Here is a 27,645-nt window from a genome sequence, read left to right as displayed (position 1 = left end):
CATAATTAACACTTCTGAAACATTATATTAGTTTAGTTTGTTACATTTTAGAAAAATGTATATTAGGGCTGTCCATTTAACGCATTAATTCAGTGCAATTAATTATTTAAAAAATAATGCGTTACAAAAATGAATGCAATTAATCATGTCCCCGGACCATAATATTCCTTCCATATAAGCAATTCAAGCTTGAAGTACCGCCTGTTTTCTCCAGGGGGCAGCAAGCGAAACTCCAGCTGTACAGGCAATGAGCAGCTTATACAGAGAACAAACCACACTTACTGACAGCAGACAGCACAAGGTGAGAACACGTGCTTGCATTCAATTACACCCAACAACAAAGTGAAAGACTGGTAGAGAGCATGTCAAGACGCATGAAAGCTGTGATTGAAAATCAGGGTTATTCCACCAAATATTGATTTCTGAACTCTTCCTAAGTTAAAACATTAGTATTGTGTTGTTTAAAAATGAATATGAACTTGTTTTCTTTGCATTATTCGAGGTCTGAAAACACAGCATCTCTTTTGTTATTTTGACCAGTTGTCATTTTCTGCAAATAAATGCTCTAAATGACAATAGTTTTATTTGGAATTTGGGAGAAATGTTGTCAGTACTTTATAGAATAAAACAAAAATGTTAATTTTACTCAAACACATACCTATAAATAGTAAATCAAGAGAAACTGATCATTTTGCAGTGGTCTCTTAATTGTTTCCAGAGCTTGTATATATATATATATATATATATATATATATATATATATATATATATATATATATATATATATAGTGGTGTAAAAAAGTGTTTGCCCCCTTCCTGATTTCTTATTTTTTTGCATGTTTGTCACACTTAAATGTTTCAGATCATCAAACAAGTTTAAATATTAGTCAAAGATAACACAAGTAAACACAAAATGCAGTTTTTAAATGAAGGTTGTTATTATTAAGGGAAAAGAAAATCCAAACCTACATGGCCCTGTGTGAAAAAGTGATTGCCCCCTAAACCTAATAACTGGTTGGGCCACCCTTAGCAGCAACAACTGCAATCAAGCGTTTGCGATAACTTGCAATGAGTCTTTTACAGCGCTGTGGAGGAATTCTGGCCCACTCATCTTTGCAGAATTGTTGTAATTCAGCCACATTGGAGGGCTTTCGAGCATGAACTGCCTTTTTAAGGTCATGCCACAGCATCTCAATAGGATTCAGGTCAGGACTTTGACTAGGCCACTCCAAAGTCTTCATTTTGTTTTTCTTCAGCCATTCAGAGGTGGACTTGCTGGTGTGTTTTGGATCATTGTCCTGCTGCAGAACCCAAGTTCGCTTCAGCTTGAGGTCACGAACAGATGGCCGGATATTCTCCTTCAGGATTTTTTGGTAGACAGCAGAATTCATGGTTCCATTTATCACAGCAAGTCTTCCAGGTCCTGAAGCAGCAAAACAGCCCCAGACCATCACACTACCACCACCATATTTTACTGTTGGTATGATGTTCTTTTTCTGAAATGCGGTGTTACTTTTACGCCAGATGTAATGGGACACACACCTTCCAAAAAGTTCAACTTTTGTCTCGTCAGTCCACAGAGTATTTTCCCAAAAGTCTTGGGGATCATCAAGATGTTTTCTGGCAAAAATGAGACGAGCCTTAATGTTCTTTTTGCTCAACAGTGGTTTTCGTCTTGGAACTCTGCCATGCAGGCCATTTTTGCCCAGTCTCTTTCTTATGGTGGAGTCATGAACACTGACCTTAACTGAGGCAAGTGAGGCCTGCAGTTCTTTGGATGTTGCTGTGGGGTCTTTTGTGACCTCTTGGATGAGTCGTCGCTGCGCTCTTGGGGTAATTTTGGTCGGCCGGCCACTCCTGGGAAGGTTCACCACTGTTCCATGTTTTCGCCATTTGTGGATAATGGCTCTCACTGTGGTTCTTTGGAGTCCCAAAGCTTTAGAAATGGCTTTATAACCTTTTCCATACTGATAGATCTCAATTACTTTCTTTCTCATTTGTTCCTGAATTTCTTTGGATCTCGACATGATGTCTAGCTTTTGAAGATCTTTTGGTCTACTTCACTTTGTCAGGCAGGTCCTATTTAAGTGATTTCTTTATTGAGAACAGGTGTGGCAGTAATCAGGCCTGGGTGTGGCTAGAGAAATTGAACTCAGGTGTGATAAACCACAGTTATGTTTTAACAGGTGGGGCAAACACTTTTTCACACAGGGCCATGTAGGTTTGGATTTTGTTTTCCCTTAATAATAACAACCTTCATTTAAAAACTGCATTTTGTGTTTAATTGTGTTATCTCTGACTAATATTTAAACTTGTTTGATGATCTGAAACATTTAAGTGTGACAAACATGCAAAAAAATAAGAAATCAGGAAGGGGGCAAACACTTTTTTACACCACTGTATATTATTGTTATTTTATTTCTTGCACTATAAACATCTTAATGTAGCTTTCATGAACATTTCAACCCTCTCTTTGACCCTTAGAATTAAACAGGCTGTTTTTGTTACCGTATCTTGAACACGTATTTATGAATTACCTCTTATGACTGGCTAACCTCTAACTGAGACAAAATAAGGAGACAGCCCAATCATATAAATGTGAATGGAAGAAATTGTAATTCCAAATATGGCGGCTGTTATCCCACCTTATAGTCAAAAAAGCCAATCGCCTTTTTTTCTCTCCCCAATTTGGAATGCCCAATTCGGGTGCTGGAGGACGAATCCCAGTTGCCTCTGTGTCCGAGACCGTCAATCCACGCATCTTACCATGTGGCTTGTTGAGTGCATTACCGCGGAGACCTAGTGCGTGTGGAGGCTTCACGCTATTCTCCGCGGCATCCGCGCACAACTCACCACACGCCCCACTGAGAGCGAGAACCACATTATAGCGACCACGAGGAGGTTACCCCATGTGACTCTACCCTCCCTAGCAACCGGGCCAATTTGGTTGCTTAGGAGACCTGGCTGGAGTCACTCAGCACACCCTGGATTTGAACTCGCGACTCCAGGGGTGGCCAATCGCCTTTTCGATAGTCACTCGACATGCCTTGAAATATAAATGTAGATGGTCATATGGTAACAGCTGATTTCTGAATGAGTCGTTTTTGTAGTTTAGTTTCTATAAATGGTCTGGGTGAACTGGAAAGCAAGTTTTGCATTCTAAATTTACATCATGTCTATACAGTACAAACTCTTCTTTTAAAAGAGCAATTAGAAAATTTAGTTGTCAATGATATAAACTCTTTACAAGTGAAAAGTGCATTGTATGTGACTGGGGTTTTCTCTTACCAGTAGCCGGTCCATTCACCTGACCCAAGTAACTGGGCGGAGGCATGGGCGGCATGACCAGGTTGAATGGGATCGGTATGTTCATGGAGCCCATTGGGTTTGGCCCGGTCCCGATCATTCCAACCTGATCATGGGTCTGGAAGTACATATTAGATGGACGTCCTGTAAAAAGAGCCAATAAAAACAGTTATGAATTAGATGCAGAATGATTTGTTGAAATGTATCCTGTGCTTTACACACCACACTAAATATACATAGAAGTATTTTTCATATAGTTATTGAAACAATGGAATCACAATGCAGAAGTTTAGTTTGAATGTTTAGTTTAAACTAAATGAGAACTAGTTCATTAACAGAGGACTGCTGAGCATGTAGTATGTTTAAGACATGGTCAATGATGTGTGCATGTTGGCTTACCAGTGCTGCTGCGATCATACACAGATCCAGGAATCATGGCCTCTCTTGCGTCATACATGGCGGTACTCATGAAACGAGCTCCCTGTAAAAACACATTTCCTCCGTTAAGAAAAGGATTTTGAAAAGGATGTATTTGCTTAGTTTTTCCTGCATTTAAAGTTTTCTGGCAGCCTCCCAAGCAAATTTTCATAAATGAATGTATATTTAATATTTCTTGCTTTTCTTTCTCGCCCAGATCATCTCAGAACTTGTCGTTTCAATGTAAGTGATCATTTAAATGTTTTAAAAGGTCAGAAATGCAAAGACTCTGATATGATCTCTTATGTGACAGCCACTGACTAGCCAGTAATAGCAAGTAGAAGTAACTTTTGTCCAAGATTTGTAAGATAGACAGTTGTGTTAATGACAGCATCTGCTAGTATTTCAATTAGTGGCTATTTAGCATTAAAACCTTGTTAACAGTCAAAATCTGTCAGTCAAACAGAATTACTGCCAAAGAATTAATTATGCAGAGTGACAAAACAAAAACATTTTAGGTTCTGAATAGGGATGCACCAATATGACAATTTTGGGCCAATACCAATACCGATTAAATAAACAAAAAAAAACAACTATCGGCCGATACCGATATTTTGCCACTTACCTCATTTTGTCATCAGATCACTGATTTTACTTTGGAATTATGCTTTAAAAGGGGTACAAAGGCTTTTTTACTGTTCTAACAACAAATACTTTTCCATTAAACATGGATTGAATCTGTTGAATACATGACATGCCAAAATTTTAAAGAGAACCACAATGATAGATAAACAGAAGATAAAGATACAAAAAATAACTAAATATGATAACATGCTTGATACCTCAAACATTTTTGCACTTCTGTTTTTGTAGTTCAAAACAACATAACTTACATTTAACATGTTCATACTATGCATGTGATGGGCATTTCCATGGAAATGTCAACCACATCGTGAAAAAGTAAAACATTTTAACCAAAAGGAACAAAATCCCCTTTTAAATTCTGTATTATAGTAATGGATAATGCCATCCAGACCGCTAGAGGGTGCCACTTGCTCACAAAGCATTGAGTAAAGCGCTGAATGCAGAATATATTTTAAAATGCAGGTTTAGTAATCGCGCAAGGCCATATTGCGATTTCAATCTTAATTCAATCAATCATGCAGCATTATTGGATATCGTACTGATATTTCAGAAGTCAAAGTATGCTGGTTTTAAAGCGTTAAATCGTGATTGACCAATTGGAATCAGGAAGAGCTGTCTAATAATCCCTGATATGCTGATATCCCTTTAGGGTGATTTCAGGGTGGTATTGTAAAATGTTAAGTCTATGCAGAACTGCACTGGGGGCCTAGAGATAGTCAAAGCAGTGTCTGAGGCATCTTCTACCAAAATATTAAAATATTTTATAGAGATCATCAAAAGTTCATCTGTTCGTTTTGAAGAATAATGACAGCATTTAATTTTTACATTCAAATAATTGTTATATTTTGTTACATTCAGATGGGGGCATAGAAGCCCTTGTGACTGAGAAACGATATATATACATATAGATCAGCCACAACATTAGAACCACCTGCCTAATATTATGTAGGTCCCCCTTGTGCCGCCAAAACAGCACTAATCCGCATCTCAGAATAGCATTCAGAGATGATATTCTTCTCATCACAATTGTACAGAGTGGTTATCTGAGTTACAGTAGACTTTGTCAGTTCAAACCAGTCTGGCCATTCTCTGTTGACCTCCCTCATCAACAAGACGTTTCCATACACAGAATTGTCGCTCACTGGATGTTTTTTGCTTTTGGCACCATTCTGAATAAATTCTAGAGACTGTTGTGTGTGAAAATCCCAGAAATACTCAAACCAGCCCATCTGGCACCAACAATCATGCCACGGTCCAGATCACTGAGATCACATTTTTCCCCATTCTGATGGTTGATGTGAACATTAACTAAAGCTCCTGACCCGTATCTGCATGATTTTATGCACTGCTGCCACACGATTGGCTGATTAGATAAACACATGAATGATTGTTGGTGTCAGATGGGCTGGTTTGAATATTTCTGGGATTTTCACACACAACAGTCTCTAGAATTGACTCAGAATGGTGCCAAAAACAAAAAACATCCAGTGAGCAGCAGTTCTGTGGACGGAAACACCTTGTTGATGAGAGAGGTCAACAGAGAATGAGCAGGCTGGTTTGAACTGACAAAGTCTATGGTAACTCAGATAACCACTCTGTACAATTGTGATGAGAAGAATATCATCTCTGAATGTTATTCTGAGATGCGGATTAATGCTGTTTTGGCAGCACGAGGGGGATCTACACAATATTAGGCAGGTGCTTTTAATGTTGTGGCTGATCGGTGTGTGTGTATATATATATATATATATATATATATATATATATATATATATATATATACAGTCCACAAATTATTAATTGCAATTATGTAATCTGACCAACTTTGTGCATGTGGACATCTGGATATGTAAGCTCCAATGAAGACCCAGGAAAAGCCCTGATATGTAGATCTTTGTGTGTTTTATACTCACAGGGTTGATGGTATTGACGAGCTTGCGTGGTTTGCTGAACTGCATGAGACTCTCTCTCAGGTTATTCAGAGGCCCCTCCACCAGAACTTTCTGCTCTTTATAGTAGTTGAGCAGGTGGTTCCACAGAGGTTGTTTAGACAGAGCTTTAGGATTGCCCACAATGATCACACCATACCTGCAGAAAGAGATACACAATATATTCAGTCACCATATTGATATCAGCATATCAGGGCTTATTAGACAGCTCTTCATGATTTTAATTGGTCAATCACAGCATTCTGCGATCAAATATTTGTGTATAATTACTGCAAAACTGTACATTTGACTGTTGTCTGAGGCGACCGATTTTTTACTACATAGCTGTGCTAGTTTAATGTCTCTTGTTCCACTCCGCGCTCTTCTCAAATAATAAAAAAAGTTAAACTCAAATCAATATTTTATGTCCATTTATGTATTTGGGAAGTAGCTGTGTAATAAGAGGAAAAATCTAGTCAGCCGGACATTATCGCAAATTAAACCCTTTAGGGTCATTTCAGAGTGATACTGTAAAATGTTAAGCACTAGGGCTGGGAAAAAAATCTATTCTGTTACAAATCACGATTCTTGAGCCAAGCGATTTTAAAATAGTCTCCCTGATTTTTTATTTAATAAAAAAACATGTTTATCTTAATGCATCAAGCACCGCTTGTTCACTGTTGGACATCAATATCCTCTGCTGTGATCAATGTTCCTGTTATTATGTATAATCTAAAAGTTTATTTGAAAGGTGTTGTGGAGAGTATATGTCAGGAGTTACTCTGCAGATTCTGTCTGACACTGCTTTAGTAAAACGTTTACCTGTAAAAAGGCTTATCAAACAGGGATGCTGCAGAGTTTTTAAAATCAAATGTAAGACTTTTTAAGACCTGAACAAATAAAATTAATACTGTATCCACATACCAAAACAAACCCACACAATCTCAGAATAAATCATGTATCACAGACTCTTAATAAACAGGCAGGGGCACACATTCAACATGACCTGACCATTGCTTATCAGTAAAACAGGGTAGGCTATATGCAAGTTTAAAATACTCAAGAAATGTTTTCCATGCACACACACACGCATATATTTATATATATATATATATATATCTCACATTAAAATTAGTTTATGTACAATTATATAAATAAATACAAATTAGAAGCTACAAGAGTTGTATTCTTTTGAAGTCTGATTGTCACATTAGGTCATATCAGGATTCCTTTCTTTCCTCCCCCAAATTTAAGACCTCTTTAAATGATAATTGAGACTTTTGTTGTATTATTTAAGACTTATGACATTTTAAGGATCCGCGGGAACCTGGTCAAGCTGTTGGATGTCATAAACTACATGTCGCGCCCCCGCAATATTTATAGTCTGACATCCAGGGGATTCGTGGGTGAGTAATTTTGCACATTTTTACCACCACTGTTGACAAGAAATACCGCTAGACACAAAGACGTGTGCTTGAGGAAACACACCTGAGTCTATTTTGAAGAACAGACGTAAGAAATGCCAGCGATGCGGGTGTCTGATTTGCTTTTTTGTTCAGAAGTTCATTTGCGCTTTGGCACCCACGCGCGCAGCGTGACCGTGTCTCACAGAATACGCGCAAATGATGAGCTCTCACTTGTCAGCCATCTGGGAGCAGTTTGTATGAATAGTGTAGTCTAGAACGCTGCATAGGATTCTCAGACTATCTCAGGATGCATATGCAAATAACATGCAATGACACTGGGACTACAGGTGAATTGTCATGTGTGTCATAATTCGGTACAGCCCCAGAAATGGTTCTTGAACCAGTTTACTCTTTAGTCTCCATTTGCATGTTGGAAAATTATCATTATTATAATAGTAATAGCCTATGGTAACGTAATATATGTTTTATATTTTAAATTCAAAAATAACAAAATTAGTCTGATAAGTTAAAATGATACATTGTAGATATTTATTTGCTAAATACAGATCGACATAATGCAGCCTTATACATGGGTTGGATGAATCATACAGTAATTTACATCAGTTGACAGTAGGTGAGAAGATCTGCAGGTAATGTTGATGTTACCTGGCTCTGGTAAGGGCCACGTTGAGACGGCGTGGGTCATTGAGGAAGCCGATTCCCTGGTGTTCATTAGCTCTGACGCAAGACAGAATGATGAAGTCTTTCTCTCTGCCCTGGAAGGCGTCCACGCTGGCAATCTCCACTTCCTGTAGAGGCACAGAAAGACCAATACAAACGCACAGTGAGGGATGATTTTGATTCAACAGCTCGGGCTGTTGGGATTTTTCAACAGTGTTTGTACCTGGTAGAGTTTGGTGTGTAGGGAGCCGCTGAACTGCATGTACTGCACCAGGTAAGAGCGCTGGCCCTCGTACGGTGTGATGATGCCAATCTGATCGGGTTTGGCTCCGGCCTTCAGCAGTCGTGTGGTGATCTTCTCCACGTTAGAAGCTTCAGTCCTGAAAGCAGGAGCAAATGTACAATGAAAAGAAATATAGAGTAACCCTTACCAAAATTTAGTGTACTTGTTAACCAAGTTGATAAAAGTGTCAGTAAAGAGCATACTTGAGATGAAATATGAGACAAGTGGGGTTTGAAACAAAGACGAATCAAGGGAAATATCACTGCTTGTGAGTATTTTTATTAGCTGTAATTTCCAATCAAGCTGTCCTTTTTCCAAAAAAAATATTAATTGTGTGTATTTAGATTACATAAAATGTTAGCTATGAAATTAGCCTTAGCCATACAAATCAGTCTGCAATTTTATGTCAAAAACCATTTCCATCAGCGTCATTTCCACTACAGAATTCAATTAGCCTCCATACAGAATTTGAGACATGCTTGAAATGACATTGTGCTGGGACAAAAATAACATACAATTCCTTTGGTGCATGTACACACACTGTTGGACATACATTGCTAGACAAATTAAATAAAATTAAGTTTTAACAAGAAATCCACAGTGCCCTAATTTACACACTTAACCCTTCTTAAGTGCCCTAAGAAAAACCCTTAAATTGAAATATTTTACTTAATGTTTGTTCCCATATAATATTACATTGTTTTGTTGAGGGTACATTTGTTGTTCATTTGTGCATTTTTTAAAATACACATTCACCAATATAATACATATAACTAGGGATGTCCCGATACCATTTTTCGAGAACGAGTACAAGTACCGATACCCCCTTTTCTGTACTTGCCGATACTTATACCTGTTTTCTTTGTTTTCTGAACTGTTTATTTCAATTTTAGCATCAGAATTGTGTTTAAATAAATGAATTCATTAAACTTTAAATCAAATGAAAATAGACCAATTAATTTTCAACATAATATTGTATTATTTTTATCAAATGAAGTGCTTTTATACAGAACCAGCACAATCCACACCAAAACATGCGAGTTGTTTTTGTCAAATAAAGTGATGCATAACAGAGCATCACAGATTCTTAAATACAGTATGGTATTTACAGTATGGGGGCGCTGGGTATCTCAGCGAGTATTGACGCTGACTACCACCCCTGGAGTCACGAGTTTGAATCCAGGGCGTGCTGAGTGACTCCAGCCAGGTCTCCTAAGCAACCAAATTGGCCCGGTTGCTAGGGAGGGTAGAGTCACATGGGATAACCTCCTCGTGGTCGCTATAATGTGGTTCTCGCTCTCGGTGGGGCGCGTGGTGAGTTGTGTGTGGATGCCGCAGAGAACAGCGTTAAGCCTCCACACGTGCTGTGTCTGCGTGGTAACGCGCTCAACAAGCCACGTGATAAGATGCGCGGATTGACGGTCTCAGGCGTGGAGGCAACTGAGATTCGTCCTCCACCACCCAGATTGAACTACGCCACCACGAGGAGAAAAAAATAAATAAAATACAGTATAGGGGTGTAAAAAAAATATAGTAATGTTTGATACAACACTTTCGATTCAATATCATATGTATCGTACGATACATAAATAAATACGCAAGTGTGATTAAAACTAAGCAACGCATCGAGAGCTGCGAAACAGTTTCCTACCTGGAGAGGCGGCGCTGAGTGCTCACAGGAAAAATGAGCAACTAGTCTACATAGGTGAGTTGAGAGTCATGTCCCAGTGCTACGGTACATCAAACATGTAGTTTTATTTACGTTTATTTTTATTTATTATTTTCTACAAAGATGCTTTGAAACGATGTGCATTGTGAAAAGTCTTAATCAAATTAAAATGACTTCAATGTAGACAAACATGATAATTGTGAGTTTTTCCTCATAATCTGCTGATAAATGCAGTGTTTTTATTTAAAGCTGCACTAGTAACTTTGTGCTGTCTAGCGACATCTGTGGTTGAAACTTAAAATTGCAAGCAATTGGGGGCCTCTAAAGCACGTGTTCTGTCAGCCTCTCCTCAGAAGTTCCCTGTCACTTTGCAAGTCAGTCCGCTGTCAGCCATGTTTGGAACGCTCTCGGGAGGCTATTTCCAGTCATGCCAGTGCAGCTCCTATCTACTTGAATGGGGAAAGACCCAAATCTCCAAAACGGTTGGTCAAGATTATGATCAAAGAACATATTTCAAATCAGCAGTAAAATCTGACAACACTGCTATCATAAATTGTGCTTCTTTACCTCAGATTATGCTTTTATAGCTAGCTCTCAAGTTGATTGACAGGCGATGTCTGTATCTAAAAGGTGATTGGCTCTTTTACCTGTAAGGCAGGACTTCCTATCTACATCCGCTCACCGTTGGCTGCAGTTGGGCGTTCTAATTTCTCCCATTAATTTTAATAGAAGTGGCCCATCTCTGCTAAATAGTCTCTGGTGCAACTTCAAGGTAAAAGTGCTTCACGTGTGCTATAAGTAAATGTCTTATTCACTATGCACTGTATGTACAGTTGGTTTGATTCTGTATTTTTGGAGAAAATGCGATTGCTAACGTGGACATGCCATCTACAGTTGCTGGACTACTTTGTGTACTGTTATTTCCTTCATCCTGATATATTAACAATTTCTTCATGTGCAAATAAATTACTAACATTTGATGACTAAACAGAAATCAGAAGAAACTGCTAGTTTATGTTATTTACTATATTAAATTGTGGTATATATCGACATTGTATCGCCTATCGGCCACCCTGCTCTCTGGATATCGGCATCGGCCATTAAAAAAACTCATATTGGTCGACCACTATACATTAGTACTTTAGAAAAACTTGTATAGAAAAAGTTTGAATGAGTGTTGATGCTATCTGCCTCTAAATCATTCTAATCAGCACAAAGCTGATAATGTAAACATTTATAATACCGTCATATAACGATATTGTCATTGATCTATAATAATACATTGCTAGAAATGGTACCTGTTGAGATAGGAGGTGCCAGAGCTTGCGATCTCCTCCTGGCCTTGAGTCACGTAGAAGAACATGGGCTTATCTGGCTGAGGCCACTGGAAGTCAAAACCTTTCTTGATGCGATCAGCTGCAGAACATCAGAACAACTGCTTTAACATAGCACACAAACACTTCCAACACACAATCCAATTTATACAACCAACCCCTGGCCATCACGGGCTCGTAACCACACATCTTTAATAAAATAGAGTTGAGCTGTGATTGCGTACTGGCTGTGACTCCGTTCTGCAGAGATCCTTCGTAGAAGATGTTGGAAGGGAAAGCGCTGAGCGCGGGGTGCATGCGGTACTGCACCTGCAGACGGATTGGTCTGATGCCCAGAACCACCAGACGCTCAAACAGAGACTGAGACAGACCCGCTTTAGCTGCTTTCTTACACATCACCACTGGACCCAGCTGACAGTGATCACCAACCAAAATCAGCTTTCAAAGAGAGTGGACAGGACAGTTAGTAAATGAAGACAGAACATTTACACTTAAATACAAGAGTATCTAGAGCACAAATGCAGCATATAAGTAATCCATACGACTCCTGTGTAGGGTTGCGTGGTATACACGTCTTTGCGTGGTGAAAATTAGTATATTTTCATTTGATTAAAGATGTACAGTATGTATTTGATTAAACACAATTTGATCATAACATTTAATTAGAACATTTAACATGGAATACAGAAAATTTAAAATGAAAATGCAGTTCTTTTAGTCAAGTAATTTTCTGTGTAATGTTTTTTCTTCTTTTTTTTTAATTTGTTGCCTAAGTTAGTATCGATACCGAGGTACCAGGGCCGGTATCGTACCGAAGCCAAAATTTTGGTATCGGAGCAACCCTACGCCAGTGCTTAAATCCATGACTTAAGAAGCAATACGATAGGTGTGGGTGAGAAACAGGTCAATATTTAAGTCATTTTTACTTTAAATTCTCCTCTCTGTCCAGTAGGTGGCGATATGCATGAATAATGCGAATCGCAACACAAAAAAAAAAAAGAATGTGAAAGTGAAAGCGGACATTTATAGTAAAAAAGGACACCTACCCTAACGCTAACCGACCTATCTTATCGCTTCAGAAAACATGGATTAAACCACTGGAGTCAAGATGTGAACGTTCCTGCCTCGTACCTGTTTGGCCCCAAGCACCACTGGCACCATGCACTCGGGCTCCGTGGCCTGCGTGCTCTCATCGATGAGAATGGATCGGAACTGCATTTTAGCAAGTCGGGGGTCGCCTGCACCCACACACGTGCAGCAGATCACGTCCGCATTCTGAGAAAGAGAGAGAAAGAATGAGATCGTTGTAGGGCACAACATTGTGCTATCTTGGATTGGGCTGATGGATGATTTGTACAAAACAGGAAATCCTGCTTTTTACAGCACATTGAGTGTGCATGCTATTTGCGAGGAAAAAAGCATTCGTGTCTGTGTTGTGGAGTCAGACATACCATGAGCAGCTCTCTCTCAGCCGTTCGTTTCAGAGCTCGGTAGCGTTTCTCATCAGAGGACGACAGCTCGCCGGTCTCGTCCTTCAGCTGCTGCAGTTTCTGCAACTCTGGCATGCTGCAGAAGAGAGACATTAGAACCGTCTACATAGGCAGCACCCTTCTGATGCAGCATCCTAACTGAAATGGAACCTCAAAACTTTAAGTGAAAAGTCTGCACCTGTCCATGTTGCGGATCTGATTGTGCAGAGCCAAGAACGACACAGGTGAGTCGATGGCCTCACGACTCTTAGCGCACAGACGAACCACCTTCAGTCCCGTCTGATGGATCTTCTCCGTCAGCTGGTCCACAGCGATGTTACTCGGAGCACAAACCAGCACTGGACTAAACCATGAGAGAGATGGAGAAACCAAAGACAAACTCAGAAAGCAGCTTTAACCAATATCAGATATGACACTGTGCACAAACAGGATCAAAAGAAAACAGGACTACACTGCCTGGCCAAAAAAAGTCGCATACTCTAACATTCAGTTGGACCGCCTTTAGCTTTAATTATGGCCCACATTCTTCGTGGCATTGTTTTGACAGCCTTATGCAACGTCTCAACATTTATTTTGAATTAATTTTTGGCCAAGATCTTGTATCGATGATGGGAGAGTCGAACCACTCCATACAGTCTTCTCCAGCACATCCCAAAGACTTTCAATGGGGTTAAGGTCAGGACTCTGTGGTGAAAATGATTCCTCGTGCTCCCTGAATCACTCTTTCACAACTGGAGCCCAATGAATCTTGGCATCGTCGTCCTGGAATATGCCCGTGCCATCAGGGAAGAAAAAATCCATTGATGGGATAACCTGGTCATTCAGTACATTCAGGTACTCGACTGACTTCATTTTATTGACGCATAACTTTGCTGAGCCTAGACCTGACCAACTGAAGCAACCCCAGATCATAACACTGCCTCCAGAGGCTTGTACAGAGGGCACTATGCATGATGGGTGCATCACTTCACGCGCTTCCCTGATGCACCCATCGCTTTGGAATAGGGTAAATCTGGACTCATCAGACCACATGACCTTTTTCCATTGCTCCACAGTCTAAACTTTATGCTCCACAGCAAATTAAAGTCGTTTTTCCCAATTAGCCTCACTAATAAGTGTCTTTCTTGTGGCCACACATCTGTTTAGTCCCAATCCTGTAAGTTTTCATTGCATTGTGCATGTGGAAATGCTCTTACTTTCACTATTTAACATAGCCGTGATTTCTACTGTTGATTAATATAATGTGACTAAGCATTTTAGTGATCTCCGATCATTCAAGATTTTTTTCGACCACATTTCTTCTGCGAAGCTGACGGTTCACCACTGTCCTTCCAGGTTTTAATAATGCGTTGGACAGCTCTTAACACAATTCCAGTGATTTCAGAAATCTCCTTAGATGTTTTCTTTGCTTGATGCAGGTCAATAATTTGCCCTTTCTGAAACAAAGTAACATCTTTTCCATGACCACGGGATACGTCTTGCGACATGGTTGTTTAAGAAATGAGAAGCCGCACACTGCATCAGTGAGGGTTAAAAGAATTGCTGCTGGCTGAAACATATTAATCACTGCAATAATGATCCAATCATAGGCTCTTAAGTATCTGCTTATTTAAATCCAAACGGTGACTTTTCTCAAAGTATTACTGGATTATCCAAAAATAGGTTTTTTCACATGGTTAATACATAAACCCTTTTACATTGAATTTCAAATAAAAAACTCTGTTGTAATATACTATTACTGTTATATAAAATTACTAATACCATGACTTTGGTCATACTTCCACTCCTACCCTAAAATAAACGTAGACCGATATATATATTGGTTTTACAAGTTAATCTGTGCAAAAAGTTGCCGATAGTCCTTCTGTGGCCAGCGTTGGAGGATCTACAGTTAGAATGGCTTCATTCTACAGTATAATAGCAGCCTGCAGAGGTGAAATAAAAACAACAACTTCAGGATTTGCTGTATCTAAATCTTTAATCATTGAGCCCATTTACATGTACACCAATACGCTGATTACTCCCAAAAATCTGATTATTTAAAAAATTCGAAAAATGACCTTTGAGCGTGGCATTTGAAATAATCACCAATAAATTAAAGCAGTTTATTGCATTTTCATGACCATCCACCATACCTCATCTGGAATTCGTTTAATAATCAACGGATGTTGTTATAAATAACTTGAGGCTATGCGCACATGCCATCTCTCTTGGCGCTCAGAAATGCTGCCCAGTTTAGATGGGAGAGCGTTAAGATGCTAAAAAACAGGGCCTGGGTAGCCCAGCAAGTAAAGACGCTGACTACCACACCTGGAGTCGCAAGTTCGAATCCAGGGCGTGCTGAGTGACTCCAGTCAGGCAACCAATTGGACTGGTTGCTAGGGAGGGTAGAGTCACATTAGGTTTACCTCCTCGTGGTCGCAATAATGTGTGGTTTTCGCTCTCGATGGTGCGTGTGGTGAATTGTGCGTGGATGCTGCGGAGAATAGCGTGAAGCCCCCACACGCGCTAGGTCTCCACAGTAATGCGCTCAACAAGCCATGTGGTAAGATGCGCGGACTGACGGTCTCAGATGCGGAGGCAACTGAGATTCGTCCTCCGCCACCCGGATTGAGGCGAGTTACTACGCCACCACGAGGACTTAGAGCGCATTGGGAATTGGGCATTCCAAATGGGGAGAAAAGGGGAGAAAATCAAAAAAAGATGCTAAAAAATAATAAATACAATGATGTATGCTTTTTCAAATGTTTTTATTCTTGTTGGTAGTTTTTAGCAGTATTATTATTTTGATCATTATGATTGATATCCCTGATATGGTGCACTCACTGACATCCACTATATAGGAAACAGTGAATGAGTGAAAAAGGGAGCGATTTCCAAAACAGTTTAAGAATTTTTTTAAACCTTCTATAAATTGATTTTTAAAACTATCAGCCGATTAACCTGGTTATCAGCCTTTTACACCAATTTAGTAATCGGTATCTGCAAAATCCCTGAAAACTTTCTGACAGGGCACTGATTTTTATTTTGCAATAGTTAAAAAATAGGCAGCTTACTATCTTTATAAACATGTCCAGACCTTTAACAATTTATATCTCTTAAAAGTTCAGATTATCAACTTCTCAATATTTCAACTGATCATTTACCAGTGGATATTCATGAATTCTTACACACACACATTCTTACAACATTCGTAACACCCATCATAAAACACCACTGAGCTTTCTTTTGGTAGACCTACTGATTCTCTGTGTTATTTCTGGACCCTGTGTACAGATGAGAAAATAATTATATAATCTGATATGACTAAAAAAATATAAAAAATATTATGTGCACAGAATCAACGTCAATGTGAAATCAAAAGTAACACTACTTACAGTACACGTTATTCTGAAGAAAAGTGTTTGTCTTCGTAATCTTAAGTGAATATGTAATTACTTGCTCCGCCTCTTAAACAAAGGCCTCGGTATACTTCAAACGAAATGGGTGTGACATCATTTCGAACAAAATCTGTACAAAATGAAGGAGATTTTGAGTTCGCTTTGGCGGTTTGTTTTAGCTCGCCAGTGCGAACTTTCAGGAAAACTTCTTACTGGCACCTGAACACCTTACTGCCATTGGTCCACATCATCGGTAGGTGTGACCTAAAGCTCCACCTACTTTAAGGCCATATTCCGGTTACGTTGTTCTGTCAGTTATGATCAGTCAACATGAACACACCGGCGTGCAGAGTATTTAGCAAGCTGGTGCAAACTTAACTACATCTTTAATATCGTTCGCGTTGAGACATTTTCCAATAACATGTCATGTTATTTTTTTGTTTAATCAGTCCACAAAAGGAATCAAATCTATTCACTCTGTTTTGATTTGCTGCTTCACTCATGTGCAGTCACACATCTACAGTATTAGTGGTGTGAATCTTTGGGTTGAAAGCAAATCGATTTGATTCAAAAGGTCCTCGTGGTGGCGGAGGACGAATCTTGTTGAGCGCGTTACCGCGGAGACCTAGCGCGTGTGGAGGCTTCACGCTATTCTCCGCAGCATCAACGCACAACTCACCACGCACCCCACCGAGAGCGAACCACATTATAGCGACCACGAGAAGGTTAACCCAACGTGACTATCCACCCTAGCAACCGGGCCAATTGGTTGCTTAGGAAGCCTGACTGGAGTCACTCAGCATGCCTTGGATTTGAACTCGCGACTGCAGGTGTGGTAGTCAGCGTCTTTACTTGCTGAGCTACCCAGGCCACCCAGAAATTAACTTTTACATTTAGGGTCAATATTTGCCCCTGTATTTGATTTTCAGGGGCATCAATTACCTTTATGAAGGCATAATTATTTTTCGAACAATTTAAAACTTAATCTTAATCCGTTTATGTCAAAATGTCAATTAAATAAGTCTTAGAATGTATTACATTTTACCCTAAAAATACATCAACATCAACTATACCACAGGTTACAAATAAAACATAGAAAATGTTTATGATTTGTAATGCCATTTTTGCCCCAAGCTCCCCTTAATTTCAGACCATATAGTGGCCACGCAGCGAGTTGGCAGCTGATTCAAAAGATTTGAGCCCTTTGAGTCGCAACAATGCTATTGCGAGCGGTCATTTGCTTGTGAGACAGTGGCCATCCGGAGGAGATATCAGACATAAGGTGCTTGAAAGACTAGGAAAGCTGCTCAGAAAAAGTTGAAGTTAGAGTTACAGATAGAACGGAGAGTAGGAGCGATCCCGTGAAGGGCGATGGAAGAGTGCAGTGCACATCTGTGTGGGGAGAGCTGTGAGGGCACGCACTCTGGGATGCGCTAGAGATTGAAGCCGCGTGCTAAAGATTGCTGAATCGAGATTCATTTTAAAATCGATTACTGACCAACATTAACGAATGTAGATTCAAAAATAATTTTTCAAGATCGATGCATATGAATTGGCAGGATTAGTAATTGATGCAGTGAGAAAACAAGTGAATTGTTACACCCCACTATATACACCGGCATTCCTTTTATCATTTTTTATCTGTATTCTGTCCATTAATTAATTCCCTTGAGCAAGACCCTTGACCCTATCTGCTCTAGAGGCGCCATATCATGGCTGACCCTGCGCTCTGACCCCAGCTTAGCTGGGATATGTGAAATAAATAAATAAATAAATAAATAATGAATTTCACTGTATATGTGCAAATGTTTAAAGTGTGACAAAATAAAAGGCTTCTCATAACACTCTTTTATACACCCATCTTTGCAGTAGTATCAGTGTCATCATAAATTACAATAGCAGAGTGTAATTGGTACATATTATAGCCGCGTATAGCGTGTTAGCGCCATGAATGCAGAATGTAAACATGACAAATTACACAATATCTACTGCATATATATTACTTTGAATCATAGAGTGGTTAAAACAGCTTCTTGTACAGATCTTGCATGAGTTCTACTCATAGAATGAGCTGTGAAGTCATTTATAACACATCTGAATGTTTATACACGCATTATTGAATGAAAAACAAGGACTTTCAAGTACTTTTTCCAGCATCAATTTTTCATATTTAAAGACTTCACAGAAGTACAAACTCAGAGCTTTCAAATAATTCAGAGTTCACAACTTGTATTACGAGTGACATATACAACATTTGCAAGTCGGAAACTTGAAATTAAAGTAATTCCGACATGGCATGAATGGACCATTAACAAATGTATAGGAGGTAATCGGCCAGGAAAATTAACACTATGTCTAGTATGTGAATATTTTTATATTTAGAAATTGTCATCATTATTATTAACACATTTTAGCTTTTAAAAAATAAATTCTAAATTTGATCAATTAACATGATGTAATGAAATTGTTTATCTTATTAATGATGAGCTGTGGGGTGGAATAGTGATATTATCGTTTAAAAAAATAAGAGTGATCATAAAAATTGCATTTTGTTTTTTATTACTGCCCTGAAGAAGCTATTTGACATAACAGATACTCACATATATTCCATAAGACATATAATATAAATATAAACTGAATGTACACAAATTATCCTATTCAAAAGTTTACTTTCCCTTGGTTCTTAATATGGTGTGTTGCTTTCTTGATGAGTCCCTTCTTTGTCCTGAGCAGTGAAGCTGCCCACTTTTAAGAAAAATCCCACAACTACTGTACATTTTTTGGTTTCCCAGCATCTTCTGCACATTTGAGTTCTACAGTGGCGATATAATACTGACATCCAGCTTTTCACACTAAGGACAATTGAGGGACTCATACACAACTATTTTAAAAGGTGCAAACTTTGATGCTCAAGAAGGCAAAAAAAAAAAAAAAAAACAAGAGCCAAGGGGATGCAAACTTTTGAACAGGACGATTTGTGTAAATTAGAGTAAATGTTGTGTAATGAAGCTTCTGAAGGGCATACTACATAAAAAATATGATCTTGTATCTCTTATATTTGTATGCATTCTGAAAGGGGTGTGAAAACATAAAACAAAAGGGGAATGCAAACTTCTGCACTTAACTATTTACATATAGTAGTTTGTGAAAATGTATATTAAATGTTTTAATTCCATGCAGCCTATTCTATCCATGATGTCATATTGCATGTGTAATTATGAAATGACTTGTCATGCCAGGAACAAATTTTAACACAAAATTCACAATATTGGAACCTAAAATTAAAAATACAAATCTAAACATTTAAGTGCTTCTACTCTGAAAAAAGTGCAGTGTAGTGGATGTGACATTGTCTGATTTACTTCTGTGGTTGTTGGAAAATGAACATTCATAGTGACAGAAAACATCTCGTGTACATTTTCACGTGTCACGAAAAAAATAATGGATGTGGTTCTTTCAGCTCGTTGTTGAAAACGCATTTTTATTTGGGAATTTCTAACTTGCGCTGACTGCGCTTTTTTATCCCCTTTTCTCCCAATTTGTAATGCCCAATTCCCACTACTTAGTAGGTCCTCGTGGTGGTGCGGTTACCTCAATCCGGGTGGCAAAGGACGAGTCTCAGATGCCTCCACTTCTGAGACCGTCAATCCGTGCATCTTATCACGTGACTCGTTGTGCATGACACCGCGGAGACTCACAGCATGTGGAGGCTCATGCTACTCTCCACGATCCACGCACAACTCACCACGTGCCCCATTGAGAGCGAGAACCACTAATCGCGACCACGAGGAGGTTACCCCATGTGACTCTACCCTCCCTAGCAACCGGGCCAATTTGGTTGCTTAGGAGACCTGGCTGGAGTCACTCAGCATGCCCTGGATTCGAACTCGCGACTCCAGGGGTGGTAGTCAGAGGTATTCCAGAACTTAAATTTCTAAAAGCTAAATTCAAGCACTTTAAGGATCTTGTGCGAACCCTTTGTTTTACATGTTGTCTTGTATCATTTTGTCTTGTTCAATATCCTGTTTTTCACAGCAAAACCAATTCAAGTTGACTAAACATTGTCGAATCCACTTGTGGTACACCTCTGTGGTGTTCATGCCTAATATGGTCACGAAGGGGCGTGTCTTACCCATTGCCCTGTCTGGCCAGATGGTAGACAATGGTGGCAGAGGTGACAGTCTTGCCAGTTCCTGGAGGTCCTTGGATTAGACTAAGAGGTCTCTGGAGTACCGTCTTCACAGCATAGACCTACAACACAACCAAAACATTGAACTTCAGAATTAAAACAACGAAGAGCTCGATCAGACAAGATAAGCAACGTATGGACATTTCTGTACCTGTGAGTGGTTGAGATCTGGCAGACCCTGTGCAGTGAAGCGTTTGGGCAGCTGGCATTTAATGATAACATCCTCCACTTCGTGACCCAACAACTTATGATAGATGTAACCAGATACGGAGGTCTCGTCAACAGCAAACGTCTTCAGGGCACTCTGCATTCTACATAACAGGATAAACAAACATTTTTTTATATAGTGTACAATGGGTTTAATTAATAAAATAAGCATCCCAGAAATTCAGCAAAACAAACAAAACTGGTTAAATGTCTGTGCGGTCTTCAAACAGTATGATAAAATATTGTAGCTTTTCAGTAAACCTTTTTAAATTGGAATTTTATTCAGTAAGGACTTCAAACTTTTGCAATCTGATACTAAACAGAAGGTTGTTAGGGTTAATCTTACCACAGCCACTGGAAACCCAACTCAAATTATTATTTTTATTTTTTTCTTCCCTTTTCTCCACAATTTGGAGAATGCACTTTTAAGTCCTCGTGGTGGTGTTGTGATTCGCCTCAATCCGGGTGGCGGACGACGAATCCCAGTTGCCTCCGCGTCTGAGACCATCAACCTGCGCATCTTATCATGTGGCTTGTTGAGCGAGTTGCCACGGAGACATAGCGCGTGTGGAGGCTTCACGCCATTCACCGCGGCATCCACGCTCAACTCACCACGCGCCCCACCGAGAGCGAACCACATTATAGCGACCACGAGGAGGTTACCCCATGTGACTCTACCCTCCCTAGCAACTGGGCCAATTTGGTTGCTTAGGAGACCTGGCTGGAGTCACTCAGCATGCCCTGGGATTTGAACTAGCGACTCCAGGGGTGGTAGCCAGTGTCTTTTACCACTGAGCTACCCAGGCCCCCAAATCATCAATTATTCAGATGAAAAGATCTTTTCCAAACTGCCCGTTTTGTCATCAACATTCCCTTGGTACATAATTTTTTGAATCTTATTTTTTATCAGCCTTGCTAGAATTAATGTGGCAAAAAATGATCTCACAAATGTTTGACCTTGAATTGACTGATGGCAGAAAATGAACTCGCACTAACCGGTCAAAAGATGTGGATTTCCAGACAAAATCCACCTGGAAGTTATGTGGCACCTCCACAGGTGCGCCTGCACTGCTGCGCAGCTCAATAGCAATCTCATCTCCATAATCTAAGAAAATCTGTGTTAAAGAATCAACCACACTACAGCATCCTACATACTTTAAGTTGTGCATTACAAATTAAAATATCCCAAAAGGTCTAAAAAGTTTTTCAAGACAACATGAAACCAGAAGTGACACATTAAAGGCAAGAGCAACACATTAGCTGTGAAAGGATACTGTCTGGAACTTTGATGACGTGTCCAATGCCTTTCCAGAGTGGAGCCAAGTCTCCTTTATAGCGCAAACAGATCTCATCTCCCTGCATCAGTCGCATGTCTGATAAACATCACACACACGAGACACCATCAGACAAACTCTGTGGTGATTTATATTCCAATATCAAAAACATAGCCATATATCCATCACATACACAGTACAACACCACAAATACATGAGCACGCACACAGACACACACACTCGGGTGGACAGGTCCGTGCATACATCGATGAGGGATGCATGGGACACGGTGTTAGGAATGGGATGGGTATGAACCACTGGTAGACATAGAAGATGTTGAAAGTAAATATTACCACCTGAATCCGTCTTGGGCAGAGTGAAATAAGCTATCCGCTTTTTATTCAGTCCCAAGTCCCACCTTACTGTTATATTGTCTTGAGTCTGAACAAGAACAAGGGAGAAATTCAGAGAGAAACCATTATTTTCAGGATGGGGCATATTATGGCACTTTTCCACTGCACGTTACGGTTCGACTCAACTCGACTCTGCTCGCTTTACTTTTCTGAGCTTGCTTTCCCACTGCAGTTTAGTGCAGCCTCAACGTGGGTGGGATTATAGGCTGATCGTCATAGTTGCATCGACCCATCCAGCTCTCGTTGGATCCTCTCCTCGGCTACTAACGAGAGGAACATCTGCACCTCGTTTATTGACCACGGTGTGGTTTTGCCCACATCCATTTCTTTTTACAATTCGAAAGTCGCTTGAACAAATGATACTGGGGTTTTGAGGTCACGTTTAGTATCGGCTGCCGTACCGTGCAGTGGAAAAGCCCCATTTGAAGTGATTCTGTATTTAAAAATAGTCCAAGCAGGAAATGAAAAATGAAAGCACCTTTTGTGCACCAAATGTTTTACCAGAAGTGACACATTTACATTAAAATCATATAACTTTTACATGAGTAATATCACTGATGCTTCTCTAATTAGTAGTTAACCAAAGACATATTTGACTAATTTCATACTTGGGACTCTTTGAGTTTCTTGTCGTAGTCAGCCTCTAGTTTCACGAGTGGGCCAAAAATGTTCTGGTACTGGTATGCATCTTCATAGCGAAGTAGAACATGCTGAGGTTCCTCATCCACTCCAGGTTTCTCCAAATCCTCCAGGGTTGCTGTCGGGTTTTCCTGCAAACATGAGACATAAGAGAGAAAACATTAAGACTGTAAACTAGGTTAAATTCTTCTTTACCTACAAATACACTGACCACTTGATAAACAATTGAACAGCAAAACACCTTATGCTTGGAGATACTGAATATTTATCATACATTTGCAATGCCTTTCTTGGTGAAATAAAATTAAACAACCGTGTTAATACTGCAGTGCTTCTAATGTGCTTTTTGTTTGGCCATTAGGTTTCCTAAAGAGGACCATGTCATTAGACTAATTAACTCACAAATATGTGACCATAAAGACATTAAAACATTTTATAGTGTCTTTCATTTAAACTTTAGTAGGAAAAATAGATTTAAGAAGCTTAATTTATTTCCACAATTTCACATGCTTTTAAACTGTCGAAACTAATTTAATTGAAAATGTTCACAGTCCCCGTGTGGCATTTTACATGCATTATAATGCTCCAGTAAAATACAAATCAGGTTAAAAATATTAACATGTTGATTTTTATTCTTTTTTTGTTATATTATTTTGGTGTATAAATAAAAAATATTTAATATAATTTTAAGAAGACTATAAAATGAAAAGTTTAAAGACAGAAACTAATAATAAAAGTGACATTATTATTTTATTACAATTACCAATAGGGTTGCTCAGATACCAAAATTATGGTTTCGATACGATACCAGCCCTGGTACCTCAGTATTGATACTAAGTCAATACTTTACAAATGTAAAAAAAGAGAGGGAAAAAAAACCCCTCAGATTTTTGATGATACTACACAGAAAATTACTTGACTAAAAGAACAGCATAAAGTCTTATAGATATAAATTATGCCTTTTTTAATTTTTCTGTATTCCATGTTAAATGTTTTAATTAAATGTTATGATCAAATTGTGTTTAATCATATACATACTGTACAGTTTTAATCAAATGAAAATATACTAATTTTCAACAATACAGAGCCAATAATAATATTTCAACAATAATATATATATTATTTCTGGTAAAAATAAAAAAAGATGCACAACAGAGCTTTACAGTATTAATGACAACATTAAATGAAAACAATCTGATTACCTGAGGCAAAAGTCTGCCATGGCTGAATCACAACATGCTGATATTCAGTGGTATTGCTTACACATAATAATAATACTAATAACATAAACATTTAATAATATATTAATGTTATTATAAGTATTATTGCGACTACTTTGAATATTACACTTTTATACAGTAGTAATATCTTCAATATCAAGCGGTTGAATTGAGCTCTTATTTCAGAGGGACTTTTATTTTGAAATACCTTTGAAGTTCTTCCTGTTTCTGAAGGGTTCGTTATATCAAGCTTTCCGTGACTCGCGAGCTGAAATTTCCGAGCTGCAATGGTGAAAACGGTAATTTGAGTGTTCACAGCCGATTATACACTAAACACACTGCTCTGCGGCTCTGCAGATGGATACTATTGGACACACTGCATGAAAATCAAGCATTAGTAGTGTGTGTTGCGTTTGTGTGCAGGCCTGCTTGTGTGTGTGTGGAGGAGATGACAGAGCAGAGTGGAGCCTCTCATTCGTTCTGTGGCACACATTTGACTATATTATTTCATTAAATTACATCCTTCTGATGTTTAATGATCACACTTAGCCATATCGAGACTTTTTTTTTTTTTTTTTTTTATAATTTTCTTATGGTCTTTGATTTAATCTCAAAACTCTCACATTACATTTTGCTAACTGCAGCATACTTTGTTGCTGAGTGACTCCAGCCAGGTCCCCTAAGCAACCAAATTGGCCCGGTTGCTAGGGAGGGTAGAGTCACATGAGGTAACCTCCTCGTGGTCGCTATAATGTGGTTCGTTCTCAGTGGGGCGTGTGGTGAGTTGAGCATTGTTGCTGCGGTGGATGGCGTGAAGCCTCCACATGCGCTATGTCTCCATGGCAATGCAATCAACAAGCCACGTGATAAGATGCGCGGGTTGATGGTCTCGGATGCGGAGGCAACTGAGATCCATCCTCCGCCACCCGGACTGAGGCAAGTCACTACGCGACCACGAGAACTTAAAAAGCACATTGGGAATTGGGAGAAAAAGGGGAAAAATCCACAAAAAAAAAAAAATAATAATAATATGGTATCGAAATTAACAAGATGATATCGTACCATTTAAAAATTTTTGGCACATTACGGGTATACCGCGCAACCCTAGTTACCAATAATATTGAATACTTTGCCCCACTGAAATGCTCATTCGACAGCAAGGCACTGATGTTGAGTTAGGACGCATTCCAGATGTTAATTTTCTGGTATTAACAACAAGAGGGTCATCTATAACATACACCTAATTTATATAGGGCTAAATTATTCTGACAGTGCGACTAAATTGGGACTCCTTTCATCAGGTTTTTGTTGATTCTTGGAAATTTGAAGGCAAACAAAACCAATTATATTTTTCTACAATCATAGAGCATTTGAAGAGAACAGATTTTTACACAGAAGGAAAACTAACTTTGTCCATAAATCACAAAGGTCCAGGCTTTAAAGCCCATGATTATATTTTGCATTTGCCCTTATGAAAATTTACCATAGTTTTTTTATAGTTTTAAAAGTGGTTAACAAGACCACGGTAACCCAAGGTAAAACAAAGGACATCTTTAATACCATGGTTTGATGTAACATGATTTTATTTTAAAACAAACTATGGCATTTTTGTAATGAAAAACAGTTCTCTAAACACTCCCTAACGTAGCCCATTATAAATGATATTATGAATCTATTTCTGTCTAAAATACTAGCTAATACAGTTAGTTACTATAGCAAATATATGGTAATTCTCTAAGGGTGCTGATGTGTGAAAAGTCTTGTTTATATCTGTTGTCATTAGCCTACTCTTTTGAATGTCAGGTCGTTTTGTGGTTTTAAACTACTTTACTCACCGAGAGTTTTCACAGAGGTCTGCACCTGAGAATTGTGCTGATTTCAAATGTTTTCTGCGACTCATGCCGAGCTTCACTGGTTCCCGCAGGCAGTGCTGTAATGATCAGTGGTGTGCCCCAAGAGCTCGAGACCAGTGCTCACATTGTGCTTCTCACTGGTTCTGGCAGTGCTGCAATTATTTACGCACTGCGGGTGAACACACCTGTTCTGTGATCACACTGCTCTGTCCATTGAGCTGTGCTGATAATTGGACCGGGTAGAGGATTGAACGGTTTCATTCCGCATTTGATAACACTTAATAGAAATAGGCAGCGCATAAACGGAGAGAGAGAAAGAGGGAGAGTTGGCCAACACTAATCACACCAGTGCGATGTGTAACAGAACTTAGTCGCACCGGCGGGAAAAACTGTTGCAAAATGCGACCATTTAGTCGCAGTCTGGAGCCCTGCATTTGTGTGTTCATTTGGTAGAAAACATTAGGTGTTTAAAATGTATTTTTAAGTACATTTTTACTGTGTTTTGCTTGCTATATTTTTTATTTACGTGCTTTAAATATTTTCAATCAACTTTCAATTCACTCTTTAAAGCCATTTCAGTGCAGATGCACAATCTTCAAGATATATGGGGCATTAACACAAAGTTGTCCGAGATGAGAAATATTTAAAAAATTTGTAGAAATGTAATCTTTGTGTCGATGCTGGTTTCATAAATGTTAGAAAAACACTGACGTTGAAAGCACTATACCCATAAAATAAATAAATACTTCCATTGCACCTTCACTTAACTGAACACAAAAAAAGGTTTCAAATATTTTTCCATGTAAAAAAAAAGATATATTATTTTATTTATATATATATATATATATATATATATACACACACACACACACACACAACCAGTCAAAAGTTTGCAACACTTGACTGAAATGTTTCTCATGATCTTAAAAATTTTTTGATCTGAAGGCGTATGCTTAAATGTTTGAAATTAGTTTTGTAGACAAAAATATAATTGTACCAACATATTAATTTATTTCATTACAAAACTAAAATTTAACAAAAAAAAATAATGTTTTTGAAATTGATAGGAACTCCTTCAATACTGTTTAAAAAGCATCCCAGGGTGATACCTCAAGACGTTGGTTGAGAAAATGTCAAGAGTACATGTCTGCAAATTCTAGACAAAGGGTGACTACTTTGAAGATGCTAAAATATTACACAGTTTTGATTTATTTTGGATTTTGTTTAGTCACAACATAATTCCCATAGTTCCATTTATGTTATTCCATAGTTTTGATGACATTACTATTATTCTAAAATGTGAAGAAATTT

At 38.7% G+C, this 27,645-nt stretch overlaps 1 protein-coding gene across 2 annotated transcripts in view; it reads right to left on the bottom strand.

Annotated features, from left to right (window-relative positions):
* The window catches only part of LOC127442678 (regulator of nonsense transcripts 1-like), a 62,830-nt gene that overhangs the window by 17,594 nt on the left and 17,591 nt on the right, over window positions 1-27,645 (bottom strand). Inside the window, exons 6-21 of one of the 2 annotated variants that reach the window (XM_051700875.1) lie at window positions 23,231-23,392; window positions 22,563-22,650; window positions 22,210-22,308; window positions 21,932-22,040; window positions 20,880-21,039; window positions 20,672-20,790; window positions 13,338-13,502; window positions 13,121-13,235; window positions 12,801-12,944; window positions 11,894-12,107; window positions 11,634-11,751; window positions 8,607-8,763; window positions 8,369-8,511; window positions 6,282-6,456; window positions 3,706-3,787; window positions 3,289-3,450 (exon numbers count right to left, since the gene is read on the bottom strand). In XM_051700875.1, coding sequence (XP_051556835.1) covers window positions 3,289-3,450; window positions 3,706-3,787; window positions 6,282-6,456; window positions 8,369-8,511; window positions 8,607-8,763; window positions 11,634-11,751; window positions 11,894-12,107; window positions 12,801-12,944; window positions 13,121-13,235; window positions 13,338-13,502; window positions 20,672-20,790; window positions 20,880-21,039; window positions 21,932-22,040; window positions 22,210-22,308; window positions 22,563-22,650; window positions 23,231-23,392 — 2,212 coding nt within the window. The remainder of the gene's footprint in view (window positions 1-3,288; window positions 3,451-3,705; window positions 3,788-6,281; window positions 6,457-8,368; window positions 8,512-8,606; window positions 8,764-11,633; window positions 11,752-11,893; window positions 12,108-12,800; window positions 12,945-13,120; window positions 13,236-13,337; window positions 13,503-20,671; window positions 20,791-20,879; window positions 21,040-21,931; window positions 22,041-22,209; window positions 22,309-22,562; window positions 22,651-23,230; window positions 23,393-27,645) is intronic. The other variant, XM_051700876.1, reaches the window with a different exon arrangement.

Source organism: Myxocyprinus asiaticus, chromosome 6, assembly GCF_019703515.2.
Source record: "Myxocyprinus asiaticus isolate MX2 ecotype Aquarium Trade chromosome 6, UBuf_Myxa_2, whole genome shotgun sequence".
NCBI classification, from domain to species: domain Eukaryota; kingdom Metazoa; phylum Chordata; class Actinopteri; order Cypriniformes; family Catostomidae; genus Myxocyprinus; species Myxocyprinus asiaticus.
The sequence above is the reverse complement of the archived record's forward strand: the minus strand, read 5'-3'. Positions and strand labels throughout refer to the sequence as shown.